Raw genomic sequence first — 14422 nt, 5'->3', positions numbered from 1 at the left:
TCTCTAAAATGGGGCAATGTACATTTTGTAAAGGGACCACTAGAAATTTGAGTGACTGACTTTTTGGCCATGATCCCTTTTGATAAATTTTTGGTCAACTGATCACAACAAAAATTGACTTAGTAAATATTGTCTGTCTGAAAGACATTAATCCTAACGAAAGCAACAGCAGATGAACAGCCTAGAGACACCATGATTTGGGAGAACAGGAGGGCACACTGACTGAACCACCTGACGAGCGGTCAGCAGCATGATTAGGTTAACGCGTATGGTCCCTTGGCAGTTCCACAGCTGCCTTCCTAGCACATTAAAATAAATAAGCATATTGCCATTGAAATATCTTTTAATACATTTTAATAAAACACAATTTCCCCTTTCCAATTTTATTTTTCTTCCCAAATCTACTTTTCAAATACACACCAACATAAAAGGAAAACCTGGAAAACCCAGAAGAACACAACTATTATGAATTCTGGTTTTCTCAAGATAGTCTTACTTAAATTTATAATTATACTCAAAATATTTTAACTCATTTTGCTATAGAAAATAGTTTTAAATCCCCACGTATGAGACATTTATATCCCATCAAAGTTCTGTGCAAACATTTCAAGTCCATTATTCCAGTCTTCGGATATTAGCAGAAAGTCAATAAATATAAATATTACAATAAAGACTTAATTTAAAATATATACTGTGGAACCTCAAAACAGCTAGCATGGATTCATAAGCCTATAGGATTTAAAACGGAATTACCAGCAAAACTCTAGCACCAACATATGTTACAAATGAATATATCTTTAGGTCAGGTTTCAGGTGTATCTTCACTCAAGCCTTCCAAAATTTAACCAGTAACAAAAACAAATACAAATTATGTGTGAATCTGGGTGTGTGTGTTTAACAAGATGTTAAAGCAACATATAATTGGTTTATATATATATATAATATGAAGAATTTTAGCCAGGGGAATTTGTCTGGTAAATAAATAAATACTGAGACTATAACAAGGAAAAATAAAACTTATATTAACTTCCCATTAAAAGCCTGAATTCATTCTCCTTTATTCATCACAGAGCTTTTGCATAGACCTTTAAAATATACAAATCACTGGCCAGAACTCTGCTTACAGACTATCATCTTTCATTATCACCAAATCTTCAGTTAAAATAATAACCATATTCACGGAGGGACAAATGGAAAAGGGTGAGGCTCTGAGAACCACAATTAATACAGACCTTAAAGGGACTACGTCAGCAAGCACATTTGCTGCCTGCTAAGCAGAATGTTATGAAGTTTGTGATGTGCAGAGGAATGGATGACATGATCAGAGCCTTCTGTAGACCTCTGAATGAGTAAGCAAACTTTCGTGTTTACCTGAGACAAATATGCTCAAATGGTATATACTTCAACCAGGATATAAAACAGAAGAGCCAAACCAGTAGAAGCTTCCATGTTTTAATTTTAGGATTTGCAAGCTTTCAATGGAACCTCCATCGTGGTAGCAAACTGCACACATAAAGCTATTACGGAACAGATTGTTTTTTAAAAAAAACAAATTGGCAGGTGATGGCTATGCACTTAATGTATCTTTGGTTTAGGAAGACGAGAGTATTGATTAGAAGCCAAACAATCCCCAGAATTCAAATTGTCATTAGGAGTCTGCATGATTTCTTTTCTTCTTATTAGTGGCCTTGGGATGCTTGTCTTGGCCTGGAAGTTTTGAGGCTCTAGTCGGGGGTTGCTTATGTGTTTTTGTTTGAAAGAGCCAGAAGGGGGGCGGAGCTTAGACACTTTTGGATTTGGATTACTTGCAAGATTTGTTTGACTAGATGTTGGCTGGAGTTTTGCGGAATTACATTGTGTGATTATTGGTGACTTCTTATAAGTGGGAGTCCTATTTGGAGATGTTTCAGGAACTGAAGGAGATACCAAAGAATTCAAGATGGGTGGCTTAAAAAGCTGCGAGGACGTGGGCTGAGATGTGTAGCCCTCTGGAGAAGACTGATTTCTTCCAACTCTCTTAGCCTGGTCATCTGTACTTGACTGGGGAAGTGTCTGAAGAGAAGTGGGCACAAACTGCATGTCACCGATTTGATTATTTGCCAGATGATATGGCTCTTGAGCATTCAAGGTCGTGTTCAAGTTTGCTTCAGAAGGCATACTCTTCACCACATCCTTAGTGAATTCCGGGCTTGAAGAAAAAGGCTGGTCTTCCAGACCATTGCTGCTTTCTTGTTGCGAGCCGTGTGTAAAGCTTTCATCTGGAGGTACAACACCCTGATGTGTGCCCTGGACTGTGCACTCACTGTGGGCCTCGGTATGTTGTGGCTTTACTAGTTTTCCCTGGGTGTGGTCTGTGGGTCTGGGAAGGCTGCTGGAAGGCTGTAGTACTTGAGGCTATTAAAATTAAAAACAACATTAGCAACAATTCATTTTAGAAACACCACCCAGAATTAATATGTTCCAATTAGGCTGTGCTGGCACTTATTATGTTTTAATATGAGAAGCATGTGGGTTTTTTTTTTTAATTAAAAAATAAGCTGCAATATTCAAGTAATTTAAGAGACACATATGAGTGATGATGCAAACAAAAAATGGTACAAGCAGTAAACACTAAACAAGATCCAAAATCAAACAGGATAAAAGAAAAATATTAAAGCACTGGTTTATTGAAGAAAGAAGATTCCTATCTTGATTCATTAATTATTTAAAACTTTATATAAAGAGAGCTTGACAGAATGATTTCTATATAGTCATTTGGTTTAATCTCCATAAAACATTCAGACAGTCACTAAGAATTTCAGAATATTACCCATTTTAAAGTTTTTTTAAAGGAAAGCTGTATTCCACTTCAAAACACTTTATTAGAAGAAGTATTAATTTAAGTGTCAGGTGCTGTACCTCTAAATTTTAATTGAGAATTAAAATTACCAGCAGATAAACACAATTTAGAATGAAGATTATATTCTAAGTTGATGTGAAATTCTAATCACTTACACAGAAATAGGTCAACGTCTTAAGCTAATGTTAAGTTTCTTTTAACATTCTTACTGAAAAGTTTCAGAATGAAAGGCTTTCACGGTTTATTTGTTCTGTCTCACTGCCATTTGAGGGATCAACTAAGGCTCTATTATGGCCGATAAGTGAAAAATGGATTTACCCTCCCCAGGAATAAATGTCTGTTAATAAAATTAAAAATAGCCAGCTTTTTTGAATGATGTCTGAGAGTAAAACAGATTTCAAGTTGCCTGTAACCTGAACTAAAGCTCAGAAGCCTACAATAGAAAAGTTCTTAAGGCTGACATGCCTTGCACACACTTCTCTGGAGCCCACTGCGTGGTTATATTCTATACAAATCAAGGGAAATATACGATTTCTATTACTTTTGGGCAGTCGGTAAAGAAAATATGACTTTTAAAGTTATCTTTCTATGGCCCAAATAGTTACAGTATATGGGGCAAAGCCTATTGGTCCTATTGTGATACAGGGATGGTTGCTATAGATGTTTTAAATGCACACACATACATACACACTCCCACACATTCTTTTTTTAAAATGTCTGACATGTCACGCACTGTAGTAGGTACAGGAAAATATGAACCTGAACACAATGCTGTTCCTGTGGTTGAGAGGCCTGACGAGAGAGTCAGATAAACAAAAGATGAGACCGTGTCTCAAGCATAACAACAGGTAGAAGCAAAACATATGCCTGATTAGAGAGGTCACAGACGGCATCCAAGAAATACCAACATCGGAACTGAGTTTTAAGAACAGCAGGAGTTTGCCAAGAAGACAGGAAGGGAAAAACAGTCAGGGTAGAGGGCCACAACATGCGAAATACAAAGGCAAAAAAAAGACATGATATGTTCCAGCAACTTCCAATTGTTAGACTGATTGGCAAGCACAGTGCTGGTGAGAAGGTGTGGGCAAGGGCCAGCTCAGAAAGAAACTCACATCAGGCTGAGCAGTCTTGACTCTGTACAGTAGGTCAGGGGAGACGATGAGGAATTTTAAGCAGAGGAATCCCAAGACCCAATGTCATTACAATGTCATTCTGGTGGAATCAGTGAGGAAGGTGACAGAAGGGGAGGAGACTGTCAAGCAGAACACCCAGACAGTATGCCACTGCCAACACCCAGGTGAATTATTAATATATGGGTTTTAAATTAGGATATTAGTTAAAAAAAAAAAAAAGGAAAGGATTGAAAAAGATTTAAAAGGTGAAACAGAGAAGTTTAAGGTGAGTTCTAGGTTTCTGGCTTTGAAGATGAAAGATGGGATACTGCCCTGTATCCAGAAACAAAAGACCTCTAGGTAAGCTGCCCACCAGTCCTTTCTTTGCACAACCTCAGCAGCCCACAAGACTCAGAGGGCAGGACAAATTCCCCCTACGCCTAGGGGATCTCAGGAAACTCCCTGTAGTCACAAATAAGTAGAGCTTTAGTACTCCTTATAATTTATAGAAAAGTTGGTTACTAAAGTTTAAAAATGGAGACCCATTCCTAGACTGAAAGAGCTCAGTGCTTCTAACTGGACTCAGCTATTTCAAGTCTTACTTCAATAGTTGAATACATACACTTCAACGCACTATTCTGAGAATTCTCAAATGCAATGGCTACAGAGGTTAAGGTCAAAAGTGCCAGCAATACGCACTACCAAGTAATTATGCAAGGGGCTGACAGGCATCTTCAATGATAATCTTAAAAGTCTATTCTGTGCTGCTTACAAAGATAACCAAAGACTATGAGCTCCTTAAGGCATGCACCATGCTTTCTTTATTCATATTTTCTTTATTCATATTTTTTTTGTTGCTGTAGTTGGTATCCTCAGTATTTTGCACATGTATGTGTGTGCATGCATGTGTGCAAGTCGCTTCAGTCACATCCAACTTGTTGCGACTCTATGGACTACAGCCGGCCAAGCTCCTCTGTCCATGGGATTCTCCAGGCCAGAGTACTGGGGTGGGTTGCCATTTCCTCCTCCAGGGGATCTACCTGACCCAGGGATCGAACCCACATCTATTGTGTCTCCTGCACTGGCAGGCAGTTCTTTATAAGCGCCACCTGGGAAGCCCACATAATGGGGATTAAATATATATTTATAGGATAAATGAATAACTATTAATAAATAGTACATTCCAAAATTGCCTCTTCGGTAATAAATTACCATAGGTCACTGATACAGCACTAATTTAAACAAATTTTTTAAAAAACACTGATGGACAAGAAATTTTATAATTTAAAAAATGTGTTCTCTAAGTTTGGGGTCAGCTTAATGATTCAAGTTTAGAAGCACAGCCTGAAGGATTCATTACATGTTAACTTGAACACCGCACCTCCCATATGACCTGCACCCCCCATACTGACTTACCAGCTACGCCAGAGGTGCCTTTTAGTTGGAGACTAGACATTTCTCGATGAAATGTGTTAGGGAAACTATCTTAACAAGCATTCAACTATTTTCCATTTCTAATAATTAAAAATGACTATAACATGTAAAACACTTAGGATAGAACCTCCCAGAGCACATCAAAATTGCTCAATAAATGTCACTTATGATTGTTAAAAGGTGTGAAAATGATTAATTCAAGCTATGGCCCTTTAGTAGCTAGGTCTGGAGGGGGGAAAAGCAAATTCTGTAATAGTATTATAATAAACTAGTTGTTACAGATTACAAGGTTTCTAGAATCCAAATACATATTTCAATAATGATGGTCATATTTAAATATTTTAAATTCACAGGAGGCATATCTGATATGACACATATCCTCAAGTGCCCTCCTGGAGATAAACCAAAGCTAGGAAATAAATGCAAGGCAATTTAACATTTAGAGAGAATTTACATGTGGCTATATGAAGGAGCCAGTACAACACAGTACTGAACCACTTAGTGTTTGAAGACAGACTGATCTGGGTTTAAATTCTGGCTTCTCAGTCTATCAATGAGATGCTGGGTAAATTATCTTACTCCTCTGAGATGGAATTTCATAACTTGTAAAATGAGGATAATATCAGTACCTACACCTCAGTGAACTGCTGTTAATCACAATGAAATGGTAACATGCACACAACCTACTCAGTATCAATGTAACACCTGACACATTCCAAATACTTGAGAAATATACTTCAGACTATAAAAGAAGGGTTTCCCTTCTTCCCAGTGGTAGACAGCTAAATTCTGCATAGCATGCATGATCTCTGATTATCATAAGATACTAGGTGGAAGGTATGATCTTTTTGTAAATGAGTAAACTGAGGTTAAATGAAATTAAGTAGTTATTCAAATTCACACACTTTAACAAACAGCAAAGTCAGAATTTGAACTGACAGAGAATTTAAAATGCAGCACTAAAACTTGACTCTTCTGTGTGAGCGCATGATCAGTCACTCAGTCATGTCAGACTCTTTGCAACCCCCTGGACTGTAGCCCGCCAGGCTCCTCTGTCCATGGGATTTTCTAAGCAAGAATCCTGGAATGGTTGCCATTTCCTCCTCCAGGGGATCTTCCCAACCCAGAGACTGAGCCCACGTCTCCTGCTTGACAGGCGGACTCTGTACCAGTGAGCCACCTGGGAAGCTCCACTGTTCTATGTATACTGAGTTAAGTCCAACGAGCTCACAGATTCTCAGAATATGCAATATAGCCAGCTGACTATTTTAAAAACTCAAAAGGCAGATTCAATACCAACATTCAGGTATTAACTCTTTTAGATGATGCCCTATTGCCTTCTTAGCTGATCTGTCCTACACAGGAAAATGCTCAGATACCAAACTCAAGCCACACTGTGAAACAGTATTTCCAGGAAAAGGTGGTTCTAAGTGATCCACTGGAGGAAATACACTGAACACAAGGAAATGCAAATCAGCACACATCACTAAGAAAAACTTTTCACCTCTGTTTCATATCACTTCAAAGATATCAAGCATTTTAACATAAGGAAAAAGTCATATCAGTTTCTGTAAACATTCATGTTCTGAAGTCGCCAATAGTAAGAGGGCAGCTAGAAATATCAAGTCCTGATGGAAAAAAAAGTATGTCAATATAGGTAAGGTAGAAAGAAGAAAATGTCCTACAGCATAATAATGCTACTGCATAACAGACACAGGAATTACCTAGTATTATTTTTCCTTGGTACATATAACTTTATTATCAATATTGAATATATTTTAAAGAATAAAAGGAAGATGGTAATGGAGCCACTTGTAACATGCCTGTAATTTCATGCAGGCTCTGACATGCATCATGCAAACTGGGGGAGAAAAAAGTGACAATGAGGAAGGTGGTAGGAAAAAATCTGAAATTGTACTGTACCACGCTTTGTCAGAGAAGTAATGGACTAACTTCTCAACTCCTTGCCAATAGCATAATGGGAGAGCAGAGACAAGAAAAAGACAGGACAATGGTGTCAGAGACCACATACAACACCAAGGAACTGCCATGACTGGGTAGCAGCCAACAGTATTTGCTTTTGTTGTATTTTTTCAGGCATTATTTCAATATATTTCTATAAAATGAAAACATATCTCAATAGATTTATACTTGCTAAAGTGGTTTATAAGTTAATACAAATATTCCTATCCACAACACAGTGTATATAAACTTCTTACCCTTAAAAGGAATCACGTAAAGAATCTTACACAAATAAAATACTGAAAAGAATTTTGACACAATTAATATTCATACTCCAAAGACCTAAAATGGTTTAACTGCATGTAATCCCTTATAAAGGAAGTAGAAATTATTTTTAATAACTTCAGAGTCTTGCATATTGCAATCACAACTCAGTTTACTACTGCTGCATTAAAGGGCAATAAAAGACTAATCTGATCTTCATGTATGTCTTAAATATGATGTTCCACATTATAAGCGAGGCTCCATACATCACTAGAGAGATGGAAGACAGGACTGGATCCCTAGCATAACTGGGTCCAATGAATTCTACTCTATAATTCACATGAACCCAATCAAAGTTTTCAGGGATTTGGGGAGACCAGGAATGTCTTATTCCCTAGATGTCAGAGTAATGTCCCCAAATCTCAAGAGAACTTAAGGAAGATACCTGACTGATAAATAGAAATTAAAAATAAGCAATTTCTGAAATAAGGAGTTCAATGGCTTTTCTAAGTTAATCAGTTAACAGCTTTTAAAAATTAACAACATGAATAATAGTGACTTAAGCAATTTACCACACAGGCATAATCAGTATGAGATGCCTAAATTTCATGAGTTTACATCTCTGAGATGTAAAACCCATCAGAATTTACTTCTGGGATGCAGAATACTTCAGAAAAAAAGAAAAAACTAAACATCATAATAGAACAATTCCACTGGTGACCAATATGCATGGTATACTTATCCAGAGTAGGGGGCTGCAGGCACTATGACAAGGCAACAAACACAGCTAATAAAACAACCGCAGAATCTGCGGAGCATTATGAATGGCTTATGCAGACAACAGCAACTGCTTTGTTTCTCATAATCGCAAGCTTTTGAGAAAGAAACTAACCCATGCTGATGTTTACAGGGCAGCTTCCAGGACCATGTTTGATGCACATTTCTAGTCAATTAACCAATGACTAATATGCACTTGAACTAGCTGCAAAATGGACACAGTGGACACATATTCTATATTAACTACATTTAAAAAAATAGCCTACTGTAAAATCAAATTGTTCTGTTTTTACTGACTTACTACCCTTTTCTACTTCACTGAAAAATATTTTATTTTTATGAAAAGTCACTCTCCGAGCTAATTTCTCATTAAAGCACTGACATGCTATCTTTACATATAAAATTGATTACAGTCACATGGTGAAGCCAATCGGATTGAGCCGCGTTAAGGTGTACCTTATGAACATGTTTGTCAGTTCAGCAACACACATCAAGCATTCTAAAAAGCACACGCCCTTTAACAACCATCCTTCTAGCGCGAACACTGATCTATACACAAGAATAAACTGCACTACAATAATATCTCCAGTATCTCTATTTAATAAGGGGAAATGGAAACAACAGGAAAACAATAAAGCATATCATAGTCACATGATAACATATTACCATGTAATCATTAAAATGTTTTCAAGAAATATTTACTGTATGAAAAATGCTCAGATAATACTATATGGAAAAAAGCAAAACAAAAACTGAAAATATGAGCGTATCAAATGTCCTAAGAGAAAGTAATATTTTATGAATCTTTTATCTGAATTTTAAATATACACAGATGCATATATTGGGTTGTATAGTTTCATTCAATAAATACATACCGGGTTATGATGTAAAATGAATTTGTGTCAGTTGTCAAAAAAGGTTTGTAAAACAACCATTGAAGGTTATAAGAGGAGGAGGAAAATATAAGACAATATAATTGTTATTCTTAACATAACTCTGGTGAGTATAATTAATTATAATTATTATATAAATTTACAAGCCAGGTAACACCGTATCAAGAAACTATTGGTCTGGATTGGGAATTTGGAATTAGCAGATGCAAACTATTATATATAAAATGGATAAACAACAAGGTCCTACTGTATAGCTCAGGGAATTATATTTAATATCCTGTGATAAGTCATAATCAAAGAAAATATGAAAATATATATATTTATAAATGAGTCACTCTGTTGTACAGCAGAAACTAAACACACACTGTAAACCAACTGTACTTCAATAAAATTTTTTAAAAAAGAGACTTTGGGCTTAAATGGGCTTTTAATATGTAAACATTATTAATGACTTCTGTTGCTTAAAAGTATCTTTTTTCTTCCAATTTAAGTTACTGCACATGGAAGCTAAAGGTAGCAAGATTTCTAAATTCTTCTGAGAAAGGTGTTAAAGAGCAAATTTTAAAAGTCTCTTTAGGCATGATAAGAAATAGGCAGTATTAATACACTTTTTAAAGTCAAGTATTTCTAGAAGCAGTATGCTCTGGCAAGAACTGTTACTTAAGATTACCATTAAGACTTTTACTTGCCAAAAGTTATTATTTTTATTAAATTTTCATACTGTGAAGTAGGTTTTACATATATATATAAACTTTTATACATATACACATAAAACTATCATTCCTACTTTTACACAGGTGGAAATTAGAAATACTAAACTAATGCCAGCTGGTAAGTCAATCTGGATAAAAGCTGAAGTGCCTACTAACAACAGGAAGATCTTCGAATGTCTAAATGTAGATATTTTCTAACCTAGGGAAAAGTTAATTCGAAACTGGAAGACAAGCATCATCAAGTTAAGATCAGTAATATACCTGAGAAAAGAAATATAGGTCAAAATTTCCTGAGGGGGGGGGGAAGACACTTAAAAAAGAGCAGGATTTTCCTTTTATCTCCTTTATCTTCCGTTTATCTCCTTTATCTTTTTTAGAGATATTCTTAAATTAACCAAGAACATGCTTAGCCACTGCAGCTTTCTAGAGTTATCAGAGCTAAACAGTCCCATAAACATCAGTTATTTCACACTCTGCAATATCTACAAGCTATCTCTTTATGCCTGTGTTAGGTCCACTGCTCTTACACATTTTAAAATACAAAACCAAACACAGACTATCTTACTGAAAACTAATAAGCCAAGCTTACCTGGCTTCTGCATTTACCAAAAAAGGCAATTCGCTTAAGTTGATGTTCAGGAGGGCATCAGAAAGAACTTACTACTGAAATACAATAATGTAAGAGAACTCTTTCAACTACATGCCATCACTTGCAGAATTAACCTCTCCAAAAGTCAGTGCTGGAAGTTACATACTGATTAAATGTGGAGACAAATATTGTATCACTGACTACATAATCAGTTTAGTGTAGGAAAAGGGGAGACCTATTCCCAAACTCTCTGGAAAACCACTGGATTTACCCATTGTTTCACAACCTTCTCCTCTATTTTGTCATTACATAATAATAATGTTATTATTTTATACTTATTATTTTTATATTCCTGTCAGCTGTTCTCAGGGTAAATTCAAATAATGTAGCAGTTAATACATATTTCCTTTAAAGGAACCTTCAAAGCTCAAGAAGAGCTGTCAAAAAACTGTGAACAAGTCCTCTATCACTTTCCACAAACAAAGTCCTAAAGGTCTCAATGATCAAGAAAAAGACTCAATGTATATTGAGGCCAACACATTCAAATGCTGGAGAACCAAACTTTCTTTTTGCTAACTTGGAGATGCAGAGAAAGGAGGTTTCATCTTCAGAAAAGCTAGAAAGACAGATCTTGACAGTAGTATGGAAGAACAGACAGTGTTGCTTCACAGAAATTTAAAAAGTAGTTCTAAATCCAAAGGAGAAAGAAGCATTTGGAAATGGAGGGCCAATGACTCAGGTGAGGGACAAGAAATTTCTAAAGGTATGCAGATAAGAAACTAGTGAAATGGGTGCTTCTGGGAAACATGTTTTAAAAAATAAATCTAAAACTATCTGTAATACTGAATAGTTAACTGTCAACTCCAATTACATAATGCATCTAGATAAGAGGAAGGAGAATAGAAGAGATAAACAGTGGGGAAAAGATCGGGGACTAAAAGGGGGCTTCAGAAAATCCAAGGTAGGCACGTCCTTCTGAGGTAAATGCAGTATGGCTACAGCCTAAGAATACATGATCAAAACTGCCCTTTGGAATTCAGATTGGTTCACCAGCAATTTAGTATAATTCTTTATGTGCTAGCAATCTTTAGAGGAGAAAAGAATGCAACTTAATTGAAGCAAGGGAAGTAAAAAGGAGGATTTACAAAGGTGGTGGGAGATGGGAAAGAAGGAGGGAGGAATGCTTTGAACAAATTAACTTGCTACTAAATAACTTGATATAAAAGCCTATGCAAACTCTATCCCACTATTCTTTAAAAAGTGCAAAAGGGAAGGAAAGGCATAATGACCAAAACATACATTTCAAACCTTGTCTCAAATTCATGTTGATACTTCCTATTGACTAATTCAAGAAATAAAATTTTATTTGAATAAATCACATTTAAAAATTTTAACTGCTTAAAATTTCCCCCTTTTAGATCTTTGATACTTCACATTATTTAGGTAAGGATAATTTATGAAAAAATTGATATGAATTAAAAATTAGGGCAAATCCATGGAGAAGGCATAAAAGTGACTGTGACTGACAATATTTAAATATCTTTTTCATTAATATTAGCTTTTCTGGGTGACTTTTCAAAAAAGATAAAATATAATCAACTTACCAGGTAAGTATATAACACAAATAAACACTGTTTTGGAAAGCAGATTCAATGAAACAAAGATTTTTTTTTGAAGTCAAACAGTTACTAAATCATTAGAAATGTTAGTAAACCATGCATATTCAAAAGTCATTTCTTCTGTACTGTAAAGCGGCTGATAAATTATAAAGACATATTAGTTATTTAAAAACACCCTTGAAATGACTTAAAAGATTTCTGTATTAGAAAACAGTGAAACGCAACCAAAGCCTTTCGATTAGGAAATATTTAAAGAAATGTGCAATGGTCTAGTAAGCCTGCTCCCTAAACAATATGCATCTGTCCATTATACCACTGCATTTAGAGTGTACATTTTTAACATGACTATATTTAAAAACAAGCTTTATTCATATTATCTCAAGGTCATGAAAAGAGAAAACACATTAACGACAGATGCATGTCGGTAGGTACAGCATCACTGGCAACAGGTTTAAATGGCATTAGAACGACATTAACGTCAGACAGCTTTCCTGAGGCTCTACGTGGAAAAGTCTGTTCACATGCAGATGTAGGAAATATTAATTAAGAGAGGAGAGCCCAGGGAGTGCTGGTTTAGCATGTGCCTGCAGATCACTCTGGACAGAGAGGAGGTGCTGGGGAGGGTGGTCATGCAGAAAGGGGATACGTGAACGGGAAGCAGAGCAGGATAGGAGTGAGAGGCACAGACTCACTCTGTCTGCGGTGCGGCGGGACAGTCCGTGGGATCCCTTGGAAGGAGCCCTGCCAAGGAGAGAAGGAGGGAGCAGAATACCCACCCTGTGCAGAGAGAGACGGGGGTGGGAGGCATAATAAAAAAGGGAACCAAAACACAGAGACACCACAGTCATACTTTAAAAAAAAACAACAGTGTTAATGAAAAGACAGATTCCATTTTTTAAAATACAGGTAGCCCAAATTACTAAAATTATATCTTAATCCAACCTAGTTATTTTTCGTATATGAAGAAAAAATTATTTCCTCTAACATTTATGGTTAATGCATATGAAGTAATATTTTTTTTGGTAAACATCTATCAGCTTGTATCTCTTTTTAAAGTAGTACATTACAGTTTTTTGCAAAAATGAAAGCATTTAAAAGGGAAGACAGACTTTAGGTGTTAAACACACAGAAATTGCATCAATAATAAATCAGGCAATTAAAAATTACCATTCAAAAATTTATTTCTTTTTTAAATCGTAGTTTTCAAAGGATTAGCAAGAAAAATAAAGAACATTAGTGAAGACAGTAGAACCACCAGAGCACTCAAAAGACTCAGAAAGTTGTAAGAGTACTATATCAAGAATGTGACATACAGGCCACGGGTAACACATGCAAACCTTTTAACAACTTGTGGCTTCTTAGCTTTACTTATTTTTATCAGCTTATAAGAACTGGAATACAACTGAAATGTCATTTACTTCAATTTCCTCACGTTCCAGGTAAAACTGGGTCTTCTAGAGGGAATTTGTTCACACAAATAGAACCAGATTAGGTCTCATGTCTCTCTGTTCCTTGCCTCCTCATTGATGAGACACATTAAACTATAGAAACACTCGTGATAACATCAAGAAAAATGAGCCCATAAACACCACCATACCTAGCTCAATTTGTAAAAAGAAAGTATGCATAATTTTTCACACCAATTAATCTGATATTAAAATGAAGTACTAAAGGATTGCAAGTGTATTTTACTGATGTTTAGAGATTTCAGGAACATTCAGGTCCAAACAGAAAACTTATTTCCACCCCTGTACCATCAATTCCTTGGCTATGGTTCAGTATAATCAAACACTTATTTAGATTTATGAGTAATTCTACATTGCTCACCATAAAGCAAAAACCAAAAGAGAAGATTCATTTTCTATGTTGATTAAGGTAACAAATAGCCATAAGAACCTAAATACAATTAACAATCTTTAGAGTATCCTAGTAAACAGAGATCCTGTCTTTTGAAGTTATTGTAATTTCTCCACTAATTTAGCAATGGATATTTTTGGAAATAGATTAGAAAATATTTAATAGGGTGATGACCTCAGGCGCTCTCCATAGATGTTACTTGAGAACTCCATTTTGCTGCTTAAGAGATGTTCTGACTCAAAACATTTACACAAAGCAAGTCCACAGCTAAGAAGGAGCATGCCCTTCCCTCCCTATGGGTTTCAGCAGGGTCAGTTTCTACTCACTGCACTGGCTAAAGAAACTTTCAGATAAGGATTTTGT

General features: G+C 35.9%; 1 protein-coding gene across 7 annotated transcripts in view; it reads right to left on the bottom strand.

Annotated features, from left to right (window-relative positions):
- Positions 1-337: 337 nt before the first annotated feature.
- CCSER2 (coiled-coil serine rich protein 2) overlaps positions 338-14422 on the bottom strand; it is a 156164-nt gene continuing 142079 nt past the window's right edge. For 3 of the 7 annotated variants that reach the window (XM_070782269.1, XM_019953810.2, XM_019953812.2), the window contains one exon: positions 338-2394. In XM_070782269.1, coding sequence (XP_070638370.1) covers positions 1576-2394 — 819 coding nt within the window. In that variant the 3' untranslated portion in view covers positions 338-1575. Of the gene's footprint in view, positions 2395-3598; positions 3632-7308; positions 7349-10583; positions 10658-12894; positions 12980-14422 lie in introns of all 7 variants that reach the window. The other 4 variants (XM_070782270.1, XM_070782271.1, XR_002180088.2 and 1 more) reach the window with 4 other exon arrangements.

This window comes from Bos indicus, chromosome 28, assembly GCF_029378745.1.
Source record: "Bos indicus isolate NIAB-ARS_2022 breed Sahiwal x Tharparkar chromosome 28, NIAB-ARS_B.indTharparkar_mat_pri_1.0, whole genome shotgun sequence".
Lineage (NCBI taxonomy): Eukaryota > Metazoa > Chordata > Mammalia > Artiodactyla > Bovidae > Bos > Bos indicus.
Note: the sequence above shows the minus strand (reverse complement) of the source record. Positions and strands in the feature narration are given on the sequence as shown.